At 37.3% G+C, this 20017-nt stretch overlaps 1 protein-coding gene and 1 long non-coding RNA gene across 3 annotated transcripts in view; one reads left to right on the top strand and one right to left on the bottom strand.

Moving 5' to 3' along the window:
- LOC110950450 (nucleolar protein 4-like) overlaps positions 1–20017 on the bottom strand; it is a 200969-nt gene that overhangs the window by 138173 nt on the left and 42779 nt on the right. For both annotated transcript variants that reach the window (XM_051949499.1, XM_051949498.1), the window contains exon 4: positions 12141–12247. In XM_051949499.1, coding sequence (XP_051805459.1) covers positions 12141–12247 — 107 coding nt within the window. The remainder of the gene's footprint in view (positions 1–12140; positions 12248–20017) is intronic.
- Positions 6909–14945, top strand: LOC127534412 (uncharacterized). The gene is made up of 2 exons (XR_007942572.1): positions 6909–7503; positions 13872–14945. It is a non-coding gene; the product is annotated as an uncharacterized LOC127534412 (long non-coding RNA).

The following is a 20017-nucleotide window of genomic DNA, read 5'->3' as shown; positions in this document are numbered from 1 at the left end:
CCCCGCAAAGATGGAAAAATTGCACTAAAAGATGCAAAAGACACAAAAAGACGCAAAAACGCCACTAAAAGACACAAAAGACACAAAAATGACACAAAAAGATGCAAAAATGTGAAAAAAAGATGCAAACATAACACTAAAAGATGCAAAAATGACACTAAAGATGTAAAAGTGACACAAAAAGATGCAAAAAATAACCACTGCAAAAAATGACAAGAAAAGATGCAAATTCTTTATTACTAAAAGACGCAAAAATGACACAAAAGGGTGCAAAAATGACTCAAAAAGATGCAAAAATGACTCAAAAAGATGCAAAAATGACTCAAAAAGATGCAAAAAAATAACCACTGCAAAAAATCCACTAAAAGGTATAAAAAAAAAGGCTGAGAGGTCTAATATTTCTGCATTTATTCTCTATTAGAGTGTTTTTTAAACCAGAAATGCTGTTTCTATCGTTCAAAATGTTTTTCTTAATTATATGTGGAGCTAAATGTCAAGTTTTAGTTCAGACAATGAAAACTCTTTGGTTTGAGGTAAAGAATGTTTTCTTCTGTGAGAAACACTGAACCTCCCTGTGCATCAAACAGCTTAATAAGTTTTATTCATTTCATTTATCGCAAAACACACATAAAAATGTAAGTAATCAACCTTTTCCCAACACATCAAACTAAATCTGCACCTATGAACTGAATTCTAGTCGTGTCGACTACATTTTAAGTGACACGTGTCCAAAATATAGTGGAAAAAAAGGAAGAAAATACTAAAAATGCAAGTGCAGAAAGCTTCAAAACACAAGTCCACAAACTGGTGTCAATGACTTTTACTTAGTGTGCATTTTCCCCTGCATAAGTAAAGATATTTGTACCATAAATTGGTGCAGAAAAAGTTCAAAAATACAGAAAACAATGCATAACTAAGCTCAAAACGAACTTTTCCCAACGTATCAAACTAAACCTACACCCATGCACTGAAATCTAGTTTTGTCTCCCATATTTTTAGTGCCACATCTATAAAATAAAGTGAAAAAAGGCAAAATGCATGCACAGAAAGCTTCAAAATAAAGGTCTACAAACTGGTGTCTATGACTTTTATTTAGTGTGCATTGATTTGGCATTTTCATTTGCATCAATAAAGATGCTTGCATCACACAGAAAAGGTGCAAATTTATGCAAAAAATACTCAAAAATGTAAGAACTCAAGCTCAAAACGCAGAGAATAATCACAGATTTCCCACAAACTCAGCCACCAGATGTGTAATATGTTGTCAGATTAGTGCAAAAATACCCAGAGACGACCCTAGAAATGCTAATAAAACTCATTATTGTCAACCAAATACACTCTTTGTGGTTAACATTCTTTTCCCTGCAAGATAAATGTCAAACAGAAGAAAAGACACATGCACAATGAGCCACTCACAGACTGAAGTCAGCATCTGTGTGACAATAAAGACAAAAACATGTCATAAAAATAGAAAAGCAGCCTCTAAAAACAGTGATTTCCACGGAAACCTTCCTCCTGAGTATTAAAGTCAAACTCCAGCTGCAGGCCGCCGCCGCTTTAATCATAATTTTAATATTTCCTGGACAAACAGAGACACCAGAGGATGTTTCCTTCAGCTCCAGTCTCATTTCTGACCTTTTACACTGGAAACTAACACTCAGAGCTGCTGTTCTGGTGCATTTCCACGACAAACCTGCCCCCTATAGGCGGAGGGAGGAACTGAAGCAAATTATTCATGCAGCATCAAAAGTGATGAGAAAGACTGGAGTCGCTCTAAAACAGAATTCCCATGTTTCTTGTTTTAAATTGAGAGTTTCAGCTGCAAAAAAACCTCCAGCAAATAATTAATGTTGCCATCAAACCACCAGACGTCACGAGTTTGGTTCTTCATTTGCACTGTTTTAGCTCCAGGTTTAAAAGACTTATACACGTTTTAACTTGTTAAATTATGAGTAGTGTCGATAATAATGGCTTAATGTGGAGTTTTCACCTCTGCACTAAAAAACAACAATTAACCGTATTTATGATTCATTATTAATACAGAAAAAAATGTCACTAAAAGATGCGAAAATGATGCCAAAAATGCAAAAAATGATGCCAAAAATGCAAAAAATGATGCCAAAAATGACACTAACAGATGCAAACATGATGCTAAAAGATCCAAAAAGTCATTAAAAATGAAAAAAATACACGAAAGGATCCAAAAATGTTGTGAAAAAATGCAAAATTACACTAAGAGATACAAAAATGACACAAGACACAAAAAGATGCAAAAATGACACAAATGACACTAAAAGATGCTAAAATGACAGTAAAAAAAATGCAAAAATTACACAAAAAGACACGATGGAATGATAGAAAAAGATGTAAAAATGACACTAAAAGATGCCAAAATGTTACTAAATGATACAAAAATGTTGCTAAAAAATATAAAATTACACTAAGAGATGAAAAAAAAACAAGAAATATGTAAAATGACTCAAAAAGAGGAAAAATTACACTAAAAGATTAAAAAATGTCATAGAAAGATGCAAAAAAAATGTTAAAAGATACAAAATGACAAGAATTTCTTTAAAAAGTTACAAAAAGATGCAAAATCACACAAAGATTTGTAAAAATATCATTAAAAGATGCAAAATGTCACTAAAAGACAAAAAAGTCCTCAAAAAGATGCATAACTGTCAATAAAAGATGCAAAAATGACACTAAAAGCTGCTAAAATTATACAAAATGACACTAAAAGACGCTAAAATGCCGTCAAAAGGCGTAAAATTACTCAAAATTTTAAAAAATGTTACGAAAAGATGCGAAATTACGCAATTTTTTTTTACAAATGTCACGAAAAGACAGAAAAAATGACCCAAAATGATGCATAAATGTGGATAAAACGTTCAAAAATGAGTAGGAGATACAACATGCTGTGAGAGGAAGCAGCTCACGCTCCTCTTTGCTGTTTGAGTGCTGCAGAGCCAAGGGGATTTTTCTTGCCCTCCTGTTTCCATGGCAGTTTGCACTTGGCGGCTCAGAATCCTCCGGAGAGTCGGGCAGATGGTGGAGGATCAGGCCTGATAAAGGTCGCGGCCTCGATGCAAACCCACAGCGCAGAGGAAGAGTCCCAGAGTGGACGTGACCTCGGCCACAAACGGCAGCAGCACATGTAGTTAGAGTCCTTTACGTAATTAGAGCGTTAGCGGCTGCAGTTACACCAACAAACCACCGACACCGTTTACATCCAGAGGAGGAAGATTCATCTGGAAACAGCTGCTAGGTTCAGGATGATCAGAAATAACGCAAACCTGAGAGGAACCTATGTAACTTATTGTTTATATAAACATCTATAAGAGGAACCTATGTAACTTATTGTTAATATAAACATCTATAAGAGGAACTTCTGTAACGTATTGTTAATATAAACATCTATTAGAGGAACCTATGTAACTTATTGTTTATATAAACATCTATAAGAGGAACTTATGTAACTTGTTAATATAAATATCTATAAGAGGAACCTATGTAACTTATTGTTAATATAAACATCTATAAGAGGAACCTATGTAACTTATTGTTAATATAAACATCTATAAGAGGAACTTCTGTAACGTATTGTTAATATAAACATCTATTAGAGGAACCTATGTAACTTATTGTTAATATAAACATCTATAAGAGGAACTTCTGTAACGTATTGTTAATATAAACATCTATTAGAGGAACCTATGTAACTTATTGTTTATATAAACATCTATAAGAGGAACTTATGTAACTTGTTAATATAAATATCTATAAGAGGAACCTATGTAACTTATTGTTAATATAAACATCTATAAGAGGAACCTATGTAACTTATTGTTAATATAAACATCTATAAGAGGAACTTCTGTAACGTATTGTTAATATAAACATCTATAAGAGGAACTTATGTAACTTATTGTTAATATAAACATCTATAAGAGGAACTTATGTAACTTATTGTTAATATAAACATCTATAAGAGGAACCTATGTAACTTATTGTTAATATAAACATCTATAAGAGGAACTTCTGTAACGTATTGTTAATATAAACATCTATTAGAGGAACCTATGTAACTTATTGTTAATATAAACATCTATTAGAGGAACCTATGTAACTTATTGTTAATATAAACATCTATAAGAGGAACCTATGTAACTTATTGTTAATATAAACATCTATAAGAGGAACCTATGTAACTTATTGTTTATATAAACATCTATAAGAGGAACCTACAGTGCCTATCATAAGTATTCACCCCCTTTGATGTTTTACCCTTTTATTGCTTTCATAAGTCAATCATGGTCAATAAAATGTAGCTTTTATAACAAAAAAAATATTGGAAAAAAAACTCTTTAATGTCAAAGTGAAAACAGATTTCTATAAAGTAATGTTAATGAAAGAAAATTATATAAATGAAAATAATTGTTTGCATAATTATTCACCCCTTTTTAATTTAATGGTATAATTCAATAGAGGTCCATCAAATTGTTGCCAATAGTCTCAGAATTAGTGAACTGAAGATCACCTGAGTGGTGTGGGTGTGTTTCAAGTGATTGAGTTGTAAAACACCTGTCTGAAGGGTCCAGAGAGTGGTTGATCAGTATTCCTGGCTACCATTACACCATGAAGACAGAAGAACACTCTAAGCAACTCAGGGAAAGGGTTATTGAGAAGTACAATTCAGGGGATGGTTACAAAAACATTTCCAAGGCACTGAACATCCCCCGGAGTTCAGTGAAATCAATTATCAAGAAATGGAAGGAATATGGAACTTGTGTGAATCTGCTTAGATTAGGCCGCCCTCGTAAACTGAGTGACCTACAAGTAGGAGACTAGTGAGAGAAGCCACCAAGACCCCTACAACTACTCTGAAGGAGTTACAAGCTTCAGCTGCTGAGATGGGAGAGACTGTGCATGTAGCAACTGCTGCCCGGGTTCTTCACCGGTCAAAGCTTTATGGGAGAGTGGCAATGAGAAAGCCACTGTTGAAGAAAAGTCATGTTAGATCTGGACTAGAGTTTGCCAAAAAGCACGTGGAAGACTCCATGGTCAAGTGGAAGAAGATTCTTTGGTCTGATGAGACCAAAATTGAGCTTTTTGGCCATCAGACAAAACGTCATGTTTGGCGGAAACCAAACACTGCACATCACCAAAAACACACCATCCCCACTGTGAAGCATGGTGGTGGCAGCATCATGCTGTGGGGATGTTTCTCAGCAACTGGACCTGGAAGGCTTGTAAAGATAGAGGGCAGAATGAATGCTGCAAAATACACTGAAATCCTGGGGGACAATCTTTTTCAGTCTGCAAGAGAACTACGTCTTGGGAGAAGATTTATTTTCCAGCAAGACAATGATCCAAAACATACTGCAAAAGCTACACAGGAATGGTTAAAAAAGAACCAGGTAAATGTTCTGGAGTGGCCGAGTCAAAGCCCAGACCTCAATCCTACAGAGAATTTGTGACTGGACTTGAAAAGGGCTGTTCATGCCCGATACCCGCGCAACCTGACAGAGCTTGAGCAGTTTTGCAAAGAATGGAGCAAAATTGCAGTGGGCAGATGTGCAAGACTGACTGAGACCTATCCACACAGACTCACTGCTGTGATTGCAGCCAAAGGTGCATCTACTAAATACTGAGTTGAAGGGGGTGAATAATTATGCAAACAATTATTTTTATTTATATCATTTTCTTTCATTAACATTACTTTATAGAAATCTGTTTTCACTTTGACATTAAAGAGTTTTTTCCAATAAATGTTTTGGTTAAAAAAGCTAAATTTCATTGACCGTGATTGATTTATGAAAGCAATAAAAGGGTAAAACATCAAAGTGGCTGAATACTTATGATAGGCACTGTATGTAACTTATTGTTTACATAAACATCTATAAGAGGAACCTATGTAACTTATTGTTTATATAAACATCTATAAGAGGAACTTATGTAACTTATTGTTAATATAAACATCTATAAGAGGAACCTATGTAACTTATTGTTAATATAAACATCTATAAGAGGAACCTATGTAACTTATTGTTAATATAAACATCTATAAGAGGAACTTATGTAACTTATTGTTTATATAAACATCTATTAGAGGAACCTATGTAACTTATTGTTTATATAAACATCTATAAGAGGAACCTATGTAACTTATTGTTTATATAAACATCTATTAGAGGAACCTATGTAACTTATTGTGAATATAAACATTTATTAGAGGAACCTATGTAACTTATTGTGAATATAAACATCTATTAGAGGAACCTATGTAACTTATTGTTTATATAAACATCTATAAGAGGAACCTATGTAACTTATTGTGAATATAAACATCTATTAGAGGAACCTATGTAACTTATTGTGAATATAAACATCTATTAGAGGAACCTATGTAACTTATTGTTTATATAAACATCTATAAGAGGAACCTATGTAACTTATTGTTTATATAAACATCAATTAGAGGAACCTATGTAACTTATTGTTTATATAAACATCTATTAGAGGAACCTATGTAACTTATTGTTTATATAAACATCTATAAGAGGAACTTATGTAACTTATTGTTTATATAAACATCTATAAGAGGAACCTATGTAACTTATTGTTAATATAAACATCTATTAGAGGAACCTATGTAACTTATTGTGAATATAAACATCTATTAGAGGAACCTATGTAACTTATTGTGAATATAAACATCTATTAGAGGAACCTATGTAACTTATTGTGAATATAAACATCTATTAGAGGAACCTATGTAACTTATTGTGAATATAAACATCTATTAGAGGAACCTATGTAACTTATTGTCATCTTTAGAGGAACCATCTCATCCTCCAGACTGGTTTCTATTTATAATATTTCTCTGGCTCCTCTGCAGCGTTTTTATCTCCAGTTGTGTGATTTTTTTTTCCTTTAGTAATTATATGGGACCAACCCCCACCACCTATCTCCCCTCTGCACAGCGACCAGCTCCCCTCCTCCAAAAACTAATGAAACGTCGTTCCTCTGGAGGGAGCAGGATAATGGGCAGGGAGCCAGAAATGATAATGAAGCGCCTCATTCTCAGCATTTTTTTTTAATTCCTCCCCCACCTCATCCTCCTCATCCTCCTCCTCTTCATCCCACCATCATCTTCGTTTCTTTCTGCTTCCTCCGGACCGAGCCGCCGCCCTGCCGCCCCCTCCCTCCTTCCCTCCCCCTGCCAGGAAGCATCCTGGGTAATTTCCTCTCTTATTGAATTGGGACGGGGGAAGATAAAGGAGTGCTAATGGAGGATGGCAAATCTGCAGCTCCTTCCTCCTCCTGTCTCTGGGGTAAAAGTACAAATACCCCTCGCTGCCTCCGCGGCCAGACAAAAGGCGATGACCTTCTCCCTTTTTCTTCTTCTTCTGTGTTTTATTTGTGCTGGGGATGCTGCTCAGGCTGTCCGTGGAGTCGCTGTGAACCCGATGCTCCCTCAGTCCTCTCTCATTTCTGTAGGTGAGTGACTCACTGCTCCTCTATTCCTGTCAGCTCCAGAGGCCCGGCGCTATAACCACCGTCTGATCCTCCTCACACAGAAATACAGAAATCCACCTTTCAGACCTCCTCTCTGCTCAGAACTTCACCTCCTCTCCTCTGATACACGCACGCATATAATTTTTAATAAAATCTGAAAAAAATCGCAGATAAAAAGAATTAACTTGGACATTGACAGGAAAAATTAATTTATTTCCACATCAAAAATCAGCATTTTAATACAATTTTGTGTTTTTAAAATTTGGGATCACGAAATTACACTATTTACTAAATTAAAACCATTTATAATTTATTATAAATGGTTTATATTTATTTTTAATCGTTTAGTTAAAAATTTAATTATTTTACAAAAATTTAATTAAATTTTTTTACAAATATTTGTCATTATTTAATTGATACTTTGCAGATTTTCTTATTTCTTTTTTAAACTACATTGCATCTAAAAAAAAAAACACACAAAAAAGCATAAATTTACATTACAGTTAAAAAATACAGTTTTTCTTTTGTGTTCTTTCATGAAATTAATGTTTTTTGTTTTTAAATGTAATATTTAGTAAACTCAGGAGCAATTTTTTTATTTTTTTAAAAACAGACCAAAGCTATAAATAATGTCCACATTAAACGGGGTTTTAACCTGCTACCTTACAAAAGACACTGTTTACTGCATTTAAAATCTGTTAAAAATGTCCTTATCTTTCATCTAATCATCGTAATCTTTTCCATTTTTAAACCTCTTTTTCTAGCAGCATTACTGCAGGTTTTTTACAGTGTGAATTAAACTAAGCTGAACAACTAAAAGCAGAGAAGGTTAAACAACGACACTCACTATAAATGAGACAAACAAGCAGAGAAAACATATTTCTTCCTGTATTGGTTTCTCACGAGGATGATAATGAGGAACATGTCAATATGTCAGCGAGAACCAATTAGAGCGGCTCTGACCGAACGGACCGATGCACCGGTGGAGGACAACGGAATCACCGACGACACGACGGAAGGAAAATAACGGCAGAAAAAAACAACGAAAGAAAAATAACGGCAGAAAAAAACAACGAAAGATAAATAACGGCTGAAAAAAACAACGAAAGAAAAACAGCGGAAGAAAAACAACAGCAGAGAGTTGAGTATTGAACTGGTCGTGTGCTTTAAGATATTCAGAGTATTGAACTGGTCGTGTGTTTTCAGGTATCCACAGAGGGCCGGGCAGACGGACGGACAGATACATCGGCATCCCCGGATAAATTGGCACTTGTGCATCCGTCTCTCTTCGGCTAATTAAGTCGACGCTCAGAGGCCCGGCTTAATTGGAACGAGCTGCGTTATCTCTGCACACACACCAACACACACACTGGGAGTATGACTGACAGCAGAGTGTGAGCTGCCGATAGTCAGAGCTGATGTGGGAACAATATGGAAGATACAAAAATCACAACCCCCGCTGATCCTCGAACAACCAAACACAAACTACCAATACACAAACCATCCATATACAAACCAATAATATACAAAAAAATCAACCCACAAACCACAGATCCACAAACCGTTGATCCACCAACCATTGATCCAACTGTCAATCCACAAACCGTTGAAAGACACACCACCAATCTACACTGACAGTCAATAGAAACTTTGAGACCATATTTTTCAACATAATTTTTATTTTGAAGCCCGAAACTGGATTTTCTTCATATGAATCATTTGTTTAGCATATTGGCATACAGAAACAAAAATCTAAAGTTTCAAGAAAGATTTCAAAATAAAGAATTTCACAAAAGAAAACGGCACCTGCCAAACACAAAGTCACAACAGTCAATACTGAGTATGTATGGCCTCCATTTGCTTGGATGCAGGCAGCAATCCGTCGGCGCATGCTTTGGACCAGGCTTCTGATTGTGGGTTGGGAACAGCCCATACGCCTGGATACATCACTGTAGCTCAAAGCGGCCTCCACCATACCCAGTGCCCGGAGACGTTGTTCATGTGACAGACGCGGCATGATGCTGTTCACTGGACTAACAATGGTGGCCTTTTTTGGGCCTTTATATAGGCCTTCAAAACCCATTCTCACATTGTGCAGATACTCACTGAGTATTGCTTGGAGTGTATTTGGTTCACTTTTGCAAAGTGACCAACCCATGTGCAATGAATCATGACAAAATGACAACTCATCATTATCTCAACTACCAGGGCACTAGATCATCTGTAAATCCATAATGAATAATTACAACCCCCCTACAAGTAGAATTCTGTGTACATTTCTACCTCAAAGTTTCTATTGACTGTCAGTATACAAACTGCCTGTCCACCAACCGTCCATCTGCAAACCATCAATACACAATCGGTCAATCTACAGACCATCGACATACAAAAAAATTGACCCATAAATTGTTGATCCACAAACCACTGACAGACAAACTGACAATCTTCAAAACAATGATCCACCTGCCTTTGATCCAAAAACCGTCGACACACAAACCGTCGATACACAACTACCAATACGCAAACTGTCGATCCACCAACAAACTGTTGATACACACACCACCGACACACAAACCATCAGTCCACAAACTCCATGCATTTCAAACATCCCAAATTTAGGAAGGAAGTTGGTTTTGTTAAGAGGGTAATAGAAGTTTGCTACCTGTCAAAGACTTTTCTGTCCCATTTTTACATGGCAAGAAATATCCTGATTTTGAAAATCAGCTGGCAGAAATGATTTATAGAATTACTGCATTTATCAACTAGTCTTTACATCAGTACGGTGGATTAGTTAAACAACGGTCCAAAAGAACTGTGTTCACGTTGAGGTGACAGGGCACTGTAGATGAAGGAAACGCTATGAGAAGGAAGAGATGCAACAAAGAGCTGTGGTCAATTAAAGAAAGACTTTGAAATCGTATCGACTCTTCAACCAACTGATTGGTTGAAGGGAGGAAAAAACTGCATTTGATCTGTAGAAGAACTAAAAGGACCAGAGAGTTCTGAGAGTTTCTACCTGCAGCCTTATTATCCAACAGTAATTCTACTTCAACATGAAAAGCTTTGAACCAGTCTGAGAGCAGCTGCATAGATTGATCTGATTTCTGAAAATATATCAACCGATGATGCAGCACAAGAACTATGGAGGGATCAAACACAAGATAGCTGCTGTTTACAGATGATCTGCATGTTGGTTGTTGAGTTGTTGATACACAAACTGCTGATTGCAAAGTCTAAACTCCACTTTTTGTTCATCATTTTGGAAAAAACAATGCAGAAACACCAAAAAAACACTAAGTTAGATGAGGTTGGGCCAGTCCAAAGCTGTGAAAACATGGGGGTGTTCACAGGTGATTTGTTCTCCCTGCTGCTAAAAATAATGGATTATTCCAGCAAGGGTTGATGTAGAACTTTCTCCAAATGTCAAAGATGCATTTGAAGATTCTACAACCAATGAGAATAAGATTGGAAACTACAATTCAGTTTAATGTTAGCACCTCAATATCTGCTATGGGAGGAGGTCGGGGTGAATGGACGGGTCAACAATATGTGAGGATTCACCACAGGAAGTTGATGTTTGCACTGTTGTTTCTTAAAAAACAGTCAACATTGGATTCCTTTACCCATAAACTGCTCTCTAAAATGTATCTGCGCTGATTTACAATGAATATATCACACATATATTCTCAATATTTAATATTTTACTCGTCAGATCTGCAGATTCGCTAGTAATTCATTTGTTACTCTTTGTCTATTGTTTATTCTTTAACCTATTTATCTATTCTGAGTTAATGTTCTGCTCTTGCTTGGGAGGTAACACACAAAAAAGAAGCAACAACAAGATGAGAAAACAATCGTAAGTGGAGTATTTTCCCATTTAATTGAGAAGACTTGTTGATGTGAGGACGCATCTTGATGTCTGATTTTCTCCACATCTTCCCTTCTATCTCTGTAGTAACCATACCATTATAATAATGCTTAAGCAATCAATCAACAATAAACTACTTCAGTGATCGCTTTTTGCTGTCTTTCCACACTATTTTACATTGAATATTTCTGGAGTTTTTTGCTGCTGCTTGTGGAAAATATACACATTTTCCAAACTAAATGTGTGATTAATTGATCTAACTTGAAGCTAACTGATAATGAGCGACTCGTACTTTGACTGACTTGCATTACAATGAGCTCATCTTGATTCCACATGCATCAGGAACCTTTTTGATCTGGAAAAACAAGAATAAAACCTCAGTTTTTGCCATCCACGGTCGGTTTCTTTAGACAATCCGTTCACATCTTGTAAAAATAACTCCGTCTCGCAGGTTTAAATGGTGACTAAAACACCGATACTTCTTCTCATTACAGTGTGTTAATTGCAAGTGCAGAACGAGGCGTGGGAGTTTTGTTCCTACCGAGGCATTAGCGGCTTCATTCCTGTTTCCTCCTACATACAAACCAGTCGCAAACAATTATTGAGTGAACCAAACAAGCAGGTGGAAGATTTAGTTCAAGGATCGACTTTCCAGAAGATTCTGATCGAACAAACTCCATAAAACCCCAAACAAGCGTCAGGCAGTTTGTAGTTTTTGACATGCAGCCCCGGATGTGACCGGCTCACGTACCTTGTTGCTGCTCATGCACTGCAGCTTCATCTGCTTCATGTAGGTGGTGGTCAGCGGCATGTTGTAGTCGATCGCCTCCGACACCAGGGAGCTGGGCCGGTCGTTCTCTGGAGACGAGACAGAAGACGGCGTCCACATCATTAAATCAACTACAGGTTATGTGGAAATACATGAAGAGCAACAACTTATAGCAGAAAAATGGATGGTTTCACAACAGTTTACCCTTTAATTGCTTTTCAACAGTGAATCACACTCAATATAATTTGGCTTTTTGTGAAAGAATATACCAAAAAAGACTCTTTAATGTCAAAGTGAAAGCAGATTTTTACGAAGCAGTGTCAATTAATCAGAATATTAAAGGTTAAATATGTGATTGGCAGCCAGTATTTAGAAGATGAACCTTTAGTTGCAGTTGAATCATTGATCCTGTGTTGGTTTTAAGCATCCTGAACATCTGGATGATGCAGTTCTACCTCATTCTTCTCAAGAAAACTATTTCAGCTCTCTCAGAGATCCTGAGTCAACACAACTTTTCAGGTCCTGACACTAATCCTCAGTTGGATTGAGGTCTGGAGTCCAGAACTTCCACCTTGTTGTCTTCAAACCATTTCTGAGGATCTTTGGCAGTTTGATGGAAAACTAATCTTCTTCAAGTCTTAGTTCTCTTCAGACTGCATCAGGTTGTCCTCCATGACTTCATTTATCCTCTACCTTTACAAGCCTTGAAGGACCTGCTGCTGAGGAACATCATGATGCTGCCACCACCGTGCCAAACATATCATCCAGTCTGATGGTCAAAAAGCTCCATCCTGGTCTCCTCAGACCAAAGAAGCTTTTACCAACAGAGTCTTCCTCTTTGTCTACATAAAGCTGTGACTGGTGAATGTTTTTTCTATGAACAGTCTCTAACATCTCAGCTCCTTCAGAGGAGTCATATGAGTCTTGGTGGCCTAGCTCTCTAGTCTCTTTCTCCTTCAGAGGAAATGTTCTTGTATCGTCCTGACTGATGTTTTTCAACAACCTTTTCAGTTTCTTGCGGTGTTCTTTCCTCGTTAAGGTGTCGTTACATCCAGTAGCACTGATTCAGCTGCATTACTTAAAGTCTGTTTTCACTTTGACATGAAAGAGTCTTTTTGGTAAATTCTTGTCAAAAACAAAGAAACAATCAAACAAAAACATGAATTCATTTGACATGATTCAAGCAGTTGCTATAGAATATGTTATACAGGCACTACATCTGCAAATAGGTCTAAAAAAGGAAGAAAAATACATTCACTTCACTTTTTTTACTCATTTTTTGACAATATATCAGCCCTTGTGTCTTATTTAGGAATAGTTTCAGCACATAAACAGCATTAAAAGTCATATAAATTGTCATTTGCAATGCAATGTTCTGCTGGAAACCGTGAGTCCTGCATTCACGTGAATGTTATTTTGACTTTTATCACAAAAATCTGTGTAAAAACACGACAGAAAATGATTTAACGCCGCATCCATGGTCATCATCATGTTGTGAATTAGTGCTTTTTAAAATCTCGCTTTCCACTTTTATCTTTTGCATGTCCCTCAGCATGTTTTTATTCCTGCTCTGTCAGAGAGCCGACACTAGAGGGCGCTCTGGAGCTGAATGAGATCATAAATTAAAAGCTCTGTTCAATACTAAACCATTAACAGCAGAAATAATAACATCTTTGTGCACACCTTCTCCTCCTTTTATCTCCTGACCTGAAGGACGAGGCTGACGTCTGGAACGTCCACAGAACGTACACAGATCAATATGTCTTCAAAGAACACACCGGACCGTCATCATTGATCGGTGGTTGATAGTCTGGATGGAGAGCTGATCCTCCAGAGAGGCAGCGAGAGACGACTGACGGAGCAGCGATGAGATTTTATCTTTAGAAACTACAAACAAGCTCAGACTGTTATAAAATGATCCAAAGGGCGACTTAAGGGTTCATTTTTTATGCAATTTACCAGATTTAAATCTTTAGTATACATAATTTTTCTTTCAAAGAACAGGACACGTCTTTAAATCCCCATTTAATTTATCTGTAACTTAACAAAAGAGATAAAATCTGTAAAATAACACTAGAAAAATATGTAATTTACCAGACTTAAATCCTCAGTTTGCATATTTTTCTTTCAAATTAAAGAAAATATTAGGGAAATAGATTTTTTTATGATTTTTTTTATTGCTTTAGGCTGATTTGAAGACAGTAAAACTATATAATTTTGTGGTCACATAAAAATTACAGATTTTTTATATTGGTGCTATGTTTTTTTTATTTGACTAGTTATCTGTAATTTAACACAACGGAACATCTATAAAATAACACATTAAAAAATATCTAAAAATATCCAGTTAATATACATTTTTTTCAAATATTTCAAATTATATTTTTTTAGTTATGAGAAAGAATGAATTAACCATTTGAAAAAAATAAATTCTTGAAGTCGAAATTATGTGTTTTATTTCACTAATTATTACCACTGATAATTTAACAAACACTAGTAGTTTTAATGATTGTAAAGTTGAAAATAGTAAAAGAAACAGAAGCTAAACATGGAGTTTAAAAATATCTGTGCCGTTTATCTAAAACTCTTTGTTTTTGCACAATAATTAAATTATTGACTCTTTGTTTTGTATTAAATGTAAACAAACACTTTTAAATCCTGGAGCTGTCACACTATGCAGTAAATGAATGACTTTTCCAGACATTTTCCACATTTAGACGCTAACTGTGGCTCAACTGGTTTTAGATCCTCTGTTTTCTGATAATTAAAATGAACAACTGACTTACACTTACTGCTCTTTACTATTCTACAGCAGCCGAGGTTCTTTATTAGAATCTGTAATGTTACTTCTTTTTTTTAACTAAATACATAGCAGAAACCTGCCTCCACACACACACATACACACACTCTGGTCCTGCTGCTGGTGTCAATTAAACTGGTCCTCGGTCGTCACTGATTAATTGCATTTAATAATTCACAGCTGAACTTTAGTGGGAGTCACTTCAGCATAGCGATAAAGGGGACGAGGTCATGTGTGTGTGTGTGTGTGTGTGTGTGTGTGTGTGTGTGTGTGTGTGTGTGTGTGTGTGTGTGTGTGTGTGTGTGTGTGTGTGTGTGTGTGTGTTTTCAGGCTGAACCCCTGCAGGGTGTGAAGGCAATTAGCTGCTCTCCGAGTGGCATCCAGTGACAACTAAACACACACTGCTGTCTTTACTGTGTATAGGTGTGTGTGTGTGTTTGTGTGTGTGTTTGATTGTGTGTGTGTTTATGCGTTCGGCTACAATCATATCTTCTAATTAAATAACCTCCATCATGTCCTGTGCATGCCTCACATTTACAGTTACTGTTTTGCTGCTGTTTTGGTTTTAGACTTTTCTAGGACTGGTTTAGGACTGGTTTAGGACTGGTTTCCCACTGTATGCTGGACTGGTTCTGCACTTTTTGGGACTGGTTTGTTTAGTTTTGGTCCCCATTTTGTACTGGTTGTTGATGTTTTTAGAACTGGCTTCAGACTGTCTTGGGCAGGTCTTTTTTAATCGCAAGAAAATCGGGGGGCTTTTTTTTGACTAGTTTCGGACTGTTTCTAAAACTAGTTTTGGTTTAGGGCTGGTTTCAGACTGTATTCTGACTGGTTCTGAACTTTTTTTTGTACTGGTTTAAGTTTGATTTTGGTCCTGGTTTTAGATCTTTTTAGGACTGGTTTCAGACTGTCTTAGGTGGATCTTGCTGCTGGCGTTGCCTGTGGTGTTCCGCAAGGTTCAGTTTTAGGTCCAATTTTATTTTCTATTTACATGCTGCCCCTTGAACAAATAATTCAGCGCCACCAAGTCTCCTTTCACTGCTACGCAGACGACACACAGATATACCTTCCCCTGAGACCTCAGGACCCCCGAGGCCTAGCTGCTGCCCTGAACTGTCTCAATGACATTAACTGTTGGATGGTTGATAATTTTCTGCAACTGAATAACTCCAAATCAGAAATTATCCTCTTTAACATAAAAAAAACTCCCCCCTCATACAGTCTAGTCTTGGCCCACTCTCTCTAAACATAAAACCATCTGCCAGAAATTTAGGAGTCATCTTTGACTCAGATCTCACCTTCTCCACCCACATCAATAAAACCATCCAGTCCTGTTTCCTTCACCTGCGCTCCATTTCAAAAATAAAACATATTCTCTCCCCACCAGACCTCAAAAAAGTTATCCATGCCTTCATTTTCTCAAGACTGGACTATTGCAACTCTCTCCTCCCCGGTTTGAATAAAAATCCCTTTCTCGCCTCCAACTAGTTCAGAATGCAGCAGCCAGGCTTTTAACTGGTTTTAGCAGATGGCATCGCATCACTCCAGTCTGAGCCTCCCTTCACTGGCTTCCTGTCAGTTTTAGAATTGATTTTAATATTTTATTGGTAACTTTTAAAGCTCTCATGGGCCTAGCCCCCAGCTAGATTTCAGAGTTTTTAATCCCATAATCAGCCAGCCCGCAGTCTTAGATCCCTGGTCGTCCCAAAGTCGAGGCTCAAAACCAAAGGTGACAGAGCTTTCTCCATCAGAGCTCCTCGACTTTGGAACGACCTGCCAGAGGAGATAAGGCGTGCGGAGTCTGTAGCTTCCTATAAGTCACTTTTAAAAACTCACTTTTATAGAATTGCTTTCATGTGATGCCGTCTTTTATCTTTTATCTGTTTTATTGTTCTGTCTCTTTTTATAATCTCTGTTCTATTAATTTTTAATATGTATTTTTCAGGTTTGTTGCTTTTAGCTTTTACTCTGGTCCTCATGGTGTCTTTTATGTAGCAGGGTTCTTGTATTGTCTGGGTTCCAATGACATGGACTCTCTCAATTTCATTGTGTGTTTTGTGTATGTCTTAAATGTTCTGTCTTTTAAATTATCTTGCTCTTCTCTCTTGTGCTGTGATGCCTTTATGTTCCTGTCTGTGTCAAAGTACTTTGTAAAACTCAGTTTTTAAAAGGTGCTATACAAAAAAGTTTTTTATTATTATTATTATTATCTTTTATAACTCCAAGAACACCAAACCTACCACCAAGCATGTAGGTGGCATTATCATGCTCTGGGGCTTTCTAGAAGAGCTTCTGGACTGGTTTCAGACTGGATGTTGGACTGGTTCTGGACTTTCTTGGAACTGATTTATGGTTGGTTTCAGTCTTGGTTCTCCTGGTTTTGGATGTGATTTAAAGATGGTTTAGGATTTATTTCACTCTGGATCTGGTCCTGGATGAGGACTAGTTTCAGACTGTCTTTTTAAACCCCAAGAACACCAAACCTACCATCAAGCATAGAGGTGGTAGTATCATGCTCTGGAGTGTTCAAGAAGTGCTTTTGAACTGGTTTTAGACTGCATTCTGACTGGTTTTTAACATTTTTGGACTGGTGTAGATTTGATTGTGGTCCTGGTTTTTGACTTTTTGAGGACTGGTTTCCGACGATCTTGGGCAGGTCTTGGACTTTTTTAAGAGTAGCTTAGGTCTGGTTTTCCACTGGTTGTTGACTGGTTTCAGACCGTATTCTGACTGGTTCTGAGCATTTTTAGACCGTTTTGGTCAAGTTTTTTTGGTAGACTTTTTCTTAACTCCAAGAACACCAAACCTACCACCAAGCATGGTGGTGGCAGTATCATGATCTGGGGCTTTCTAGAAGTGCTTCAGACTGGATGTTGGACTGGTTCTGGACTTTCTGGGGTAGGTTTATGTTTGGCTTCAGTCTTGGTTCTCCTGGTTTTGGATGTGATTCAAAGTTGGTTTAGGATTTATTTTACTATGGATCTGGATGAGGACTAGTTTCAGACTGTCTTGGATGGGTCTTGGACTTTTTCAGGACTAGTTTTGAATTGGTTTTGGTCCTGATTTTGTACTGGTTTTCAACTTTTTTGGGAATGATTTTAGACTGTTTCTAAAACTGGTTTCAGTTTTGGTTTTGGACTGGTTGTCTGGGACAGCATTGTAGACGCAGTTGAATAAAACGGAGCGATTCGTTCCACTGGCGGAACATCAGACTCTACTTCAATTTACCCAAATACAAAACCAAAATTGAGTTATTTCCATTATTACTTAAAGAAGCTCTGTGATTTAATGCCACAAAACTGACACCTAAAATAATTCCTCTGCATGTTTTTAGACTGTTAATGTTGGAAAAACTGCTGCAACAGCACCATGGAGTCTGTGGTTTGTCTTCTCGAAGCCGATCATCAGCAGAAAACCTTTAGATGTTGTGCATTATGTTGATTTTTGAAATGGCTTTCCATTTGACTAAAATAAAACGGTCTCATACTGCGGGCATGTTATTACTTCATCATAAGCTGAACTCAGTTTCTTAAGTATCCTAGACTTCGTTGAGGTTCTCCTAATCTTAGAGACTTGGAGCTGTGAATATAAATTTAAAAATATGGGGAAAACACCAAGACATTGACATGTAGTTAAGACTTGACTGCTGGTGAATCGAACTGGAGACTCATTGTTTGATGATTTACCTTCATCAGTCATTTATTTGGTGCCTTTACTGATAAAACTTCAACTTTCAGTCAAGTTTTTTTTGCTTTTCAATACGACTGAACAGACAAATGCTCTAATTGATCTTGTGAATGTCTTTCCTGTTCCTTCAAACATGGCAGCAGTGGATTTCAAGGCTTTTCTTTCTTCATGATACTTTCTACATGAATCTGTTTTCTAATGTTCTTCCATCGTTTTCTTTCCCAGTCCTGCCTCCCTCTCTCCCCCGGCTCAGTGGAAAATGAGCTCGTTTCCTGGGCCATTTTCTTTGTTAAAAGCCATTAATTAGGCTAATTGAGGAGAGAGACAGGACACTCCAACGACTCCTCGATTTAATGAGGGGATGATGAGGAGGAGGAGGAGGAAGATGGGGGAGGGATGGACGGAGGGCATGAGGAGGTGGCACAGGAAGCAGAGGGGGATGATGGGAGGCAGAAACACCAGAAGAGCTGGAAGCCAAGATGGTGGGTGGGAATAAAGGACAAGGACAAGCTGGAGGGGGATGGAAGGATGGGGGAGGGTCTTAGACTCTTCTAAACCTCAAGGACACCAAACCTACCATCAAGCATGGTGGTGGCAGTATCATGCTCTTGGGATTTCTAGAAGTGCTTCTGGACTGGTTTCAGACTGGATGTTGGACTGGTTCTGGAGTTTCTTGGGACTGGATTATGATTGGTTTTAGACTGTCTTGGGTGGCTCTTGGACTTTTTTAGAAGTAGTTTAGGTTTGATTTTGGTCCTTATTTTGTACTGGTTTTTGACCTTTTCAGGACTGGTTTCAGACCGGTTTCAGACTGTATTCTGAACAGTTTTGAACATTTGTGGACTGTTATAGGTTTGATTTTAGTCCTGGTTTTAGACCTTTTTAGGACTGCTTGCAGACTGGTTTCAGACTGTCTTGGGTGGGTCTTTTTTTGACCCCAAGAACACCAAACCTGCCATCAAGCATGGTGGTGGCAGTATCATGCTCTGTGGAACTGGAGCTTTGCACAACGTAAATGGACAAATGAAGGAGGAGGTTTAAAACCTAAAACCATCAGCAGAAGGTTGATCATGGACACAGTTGGATGTTTCAACAAGACAATGAGTCCAAACACACATCAGACGTGGTAAAGAAATGGTTCCATCAGGCTGGAATGAAGGTTCTGGACTGGTCTCCCCAAAGTCTAAAAAGTCAAATAAGGGTGCAAATATGAGACCAAAACCAAACCTAAACTACTCCTAAAAATCTTCAGAAACTGCACAAAACAGTCTGAAACCAGTCATAAACCAGTCTTTAAAAGGCCTAAAACAGGACCAAAATCAATCCTGAACCAAAAAATGTTCAGAACCAGTCAGAATACAGTCTGAAACCA

The sequence above is a fragment of the Acanthochromis polyacanthus genome, chromosome 6, assembly GCF_021347895.1.
Source record: "Acanthochromis polyacanthus isolate Apoly-LR-REF ecotype Palm Island chromosome 6, KAUST_Apoly_ChrSc, whole genome shotgun sequence".
Lineage (NCBI taxonomy): Eukaryota > Metazoa > Chordata > Actinopteri > Pomacentridae > Acanthochromis > Acanthochromis polyacanthus.
This window is presented reverse-complemented; position numbering and strand designations above follow the sequence as displayed.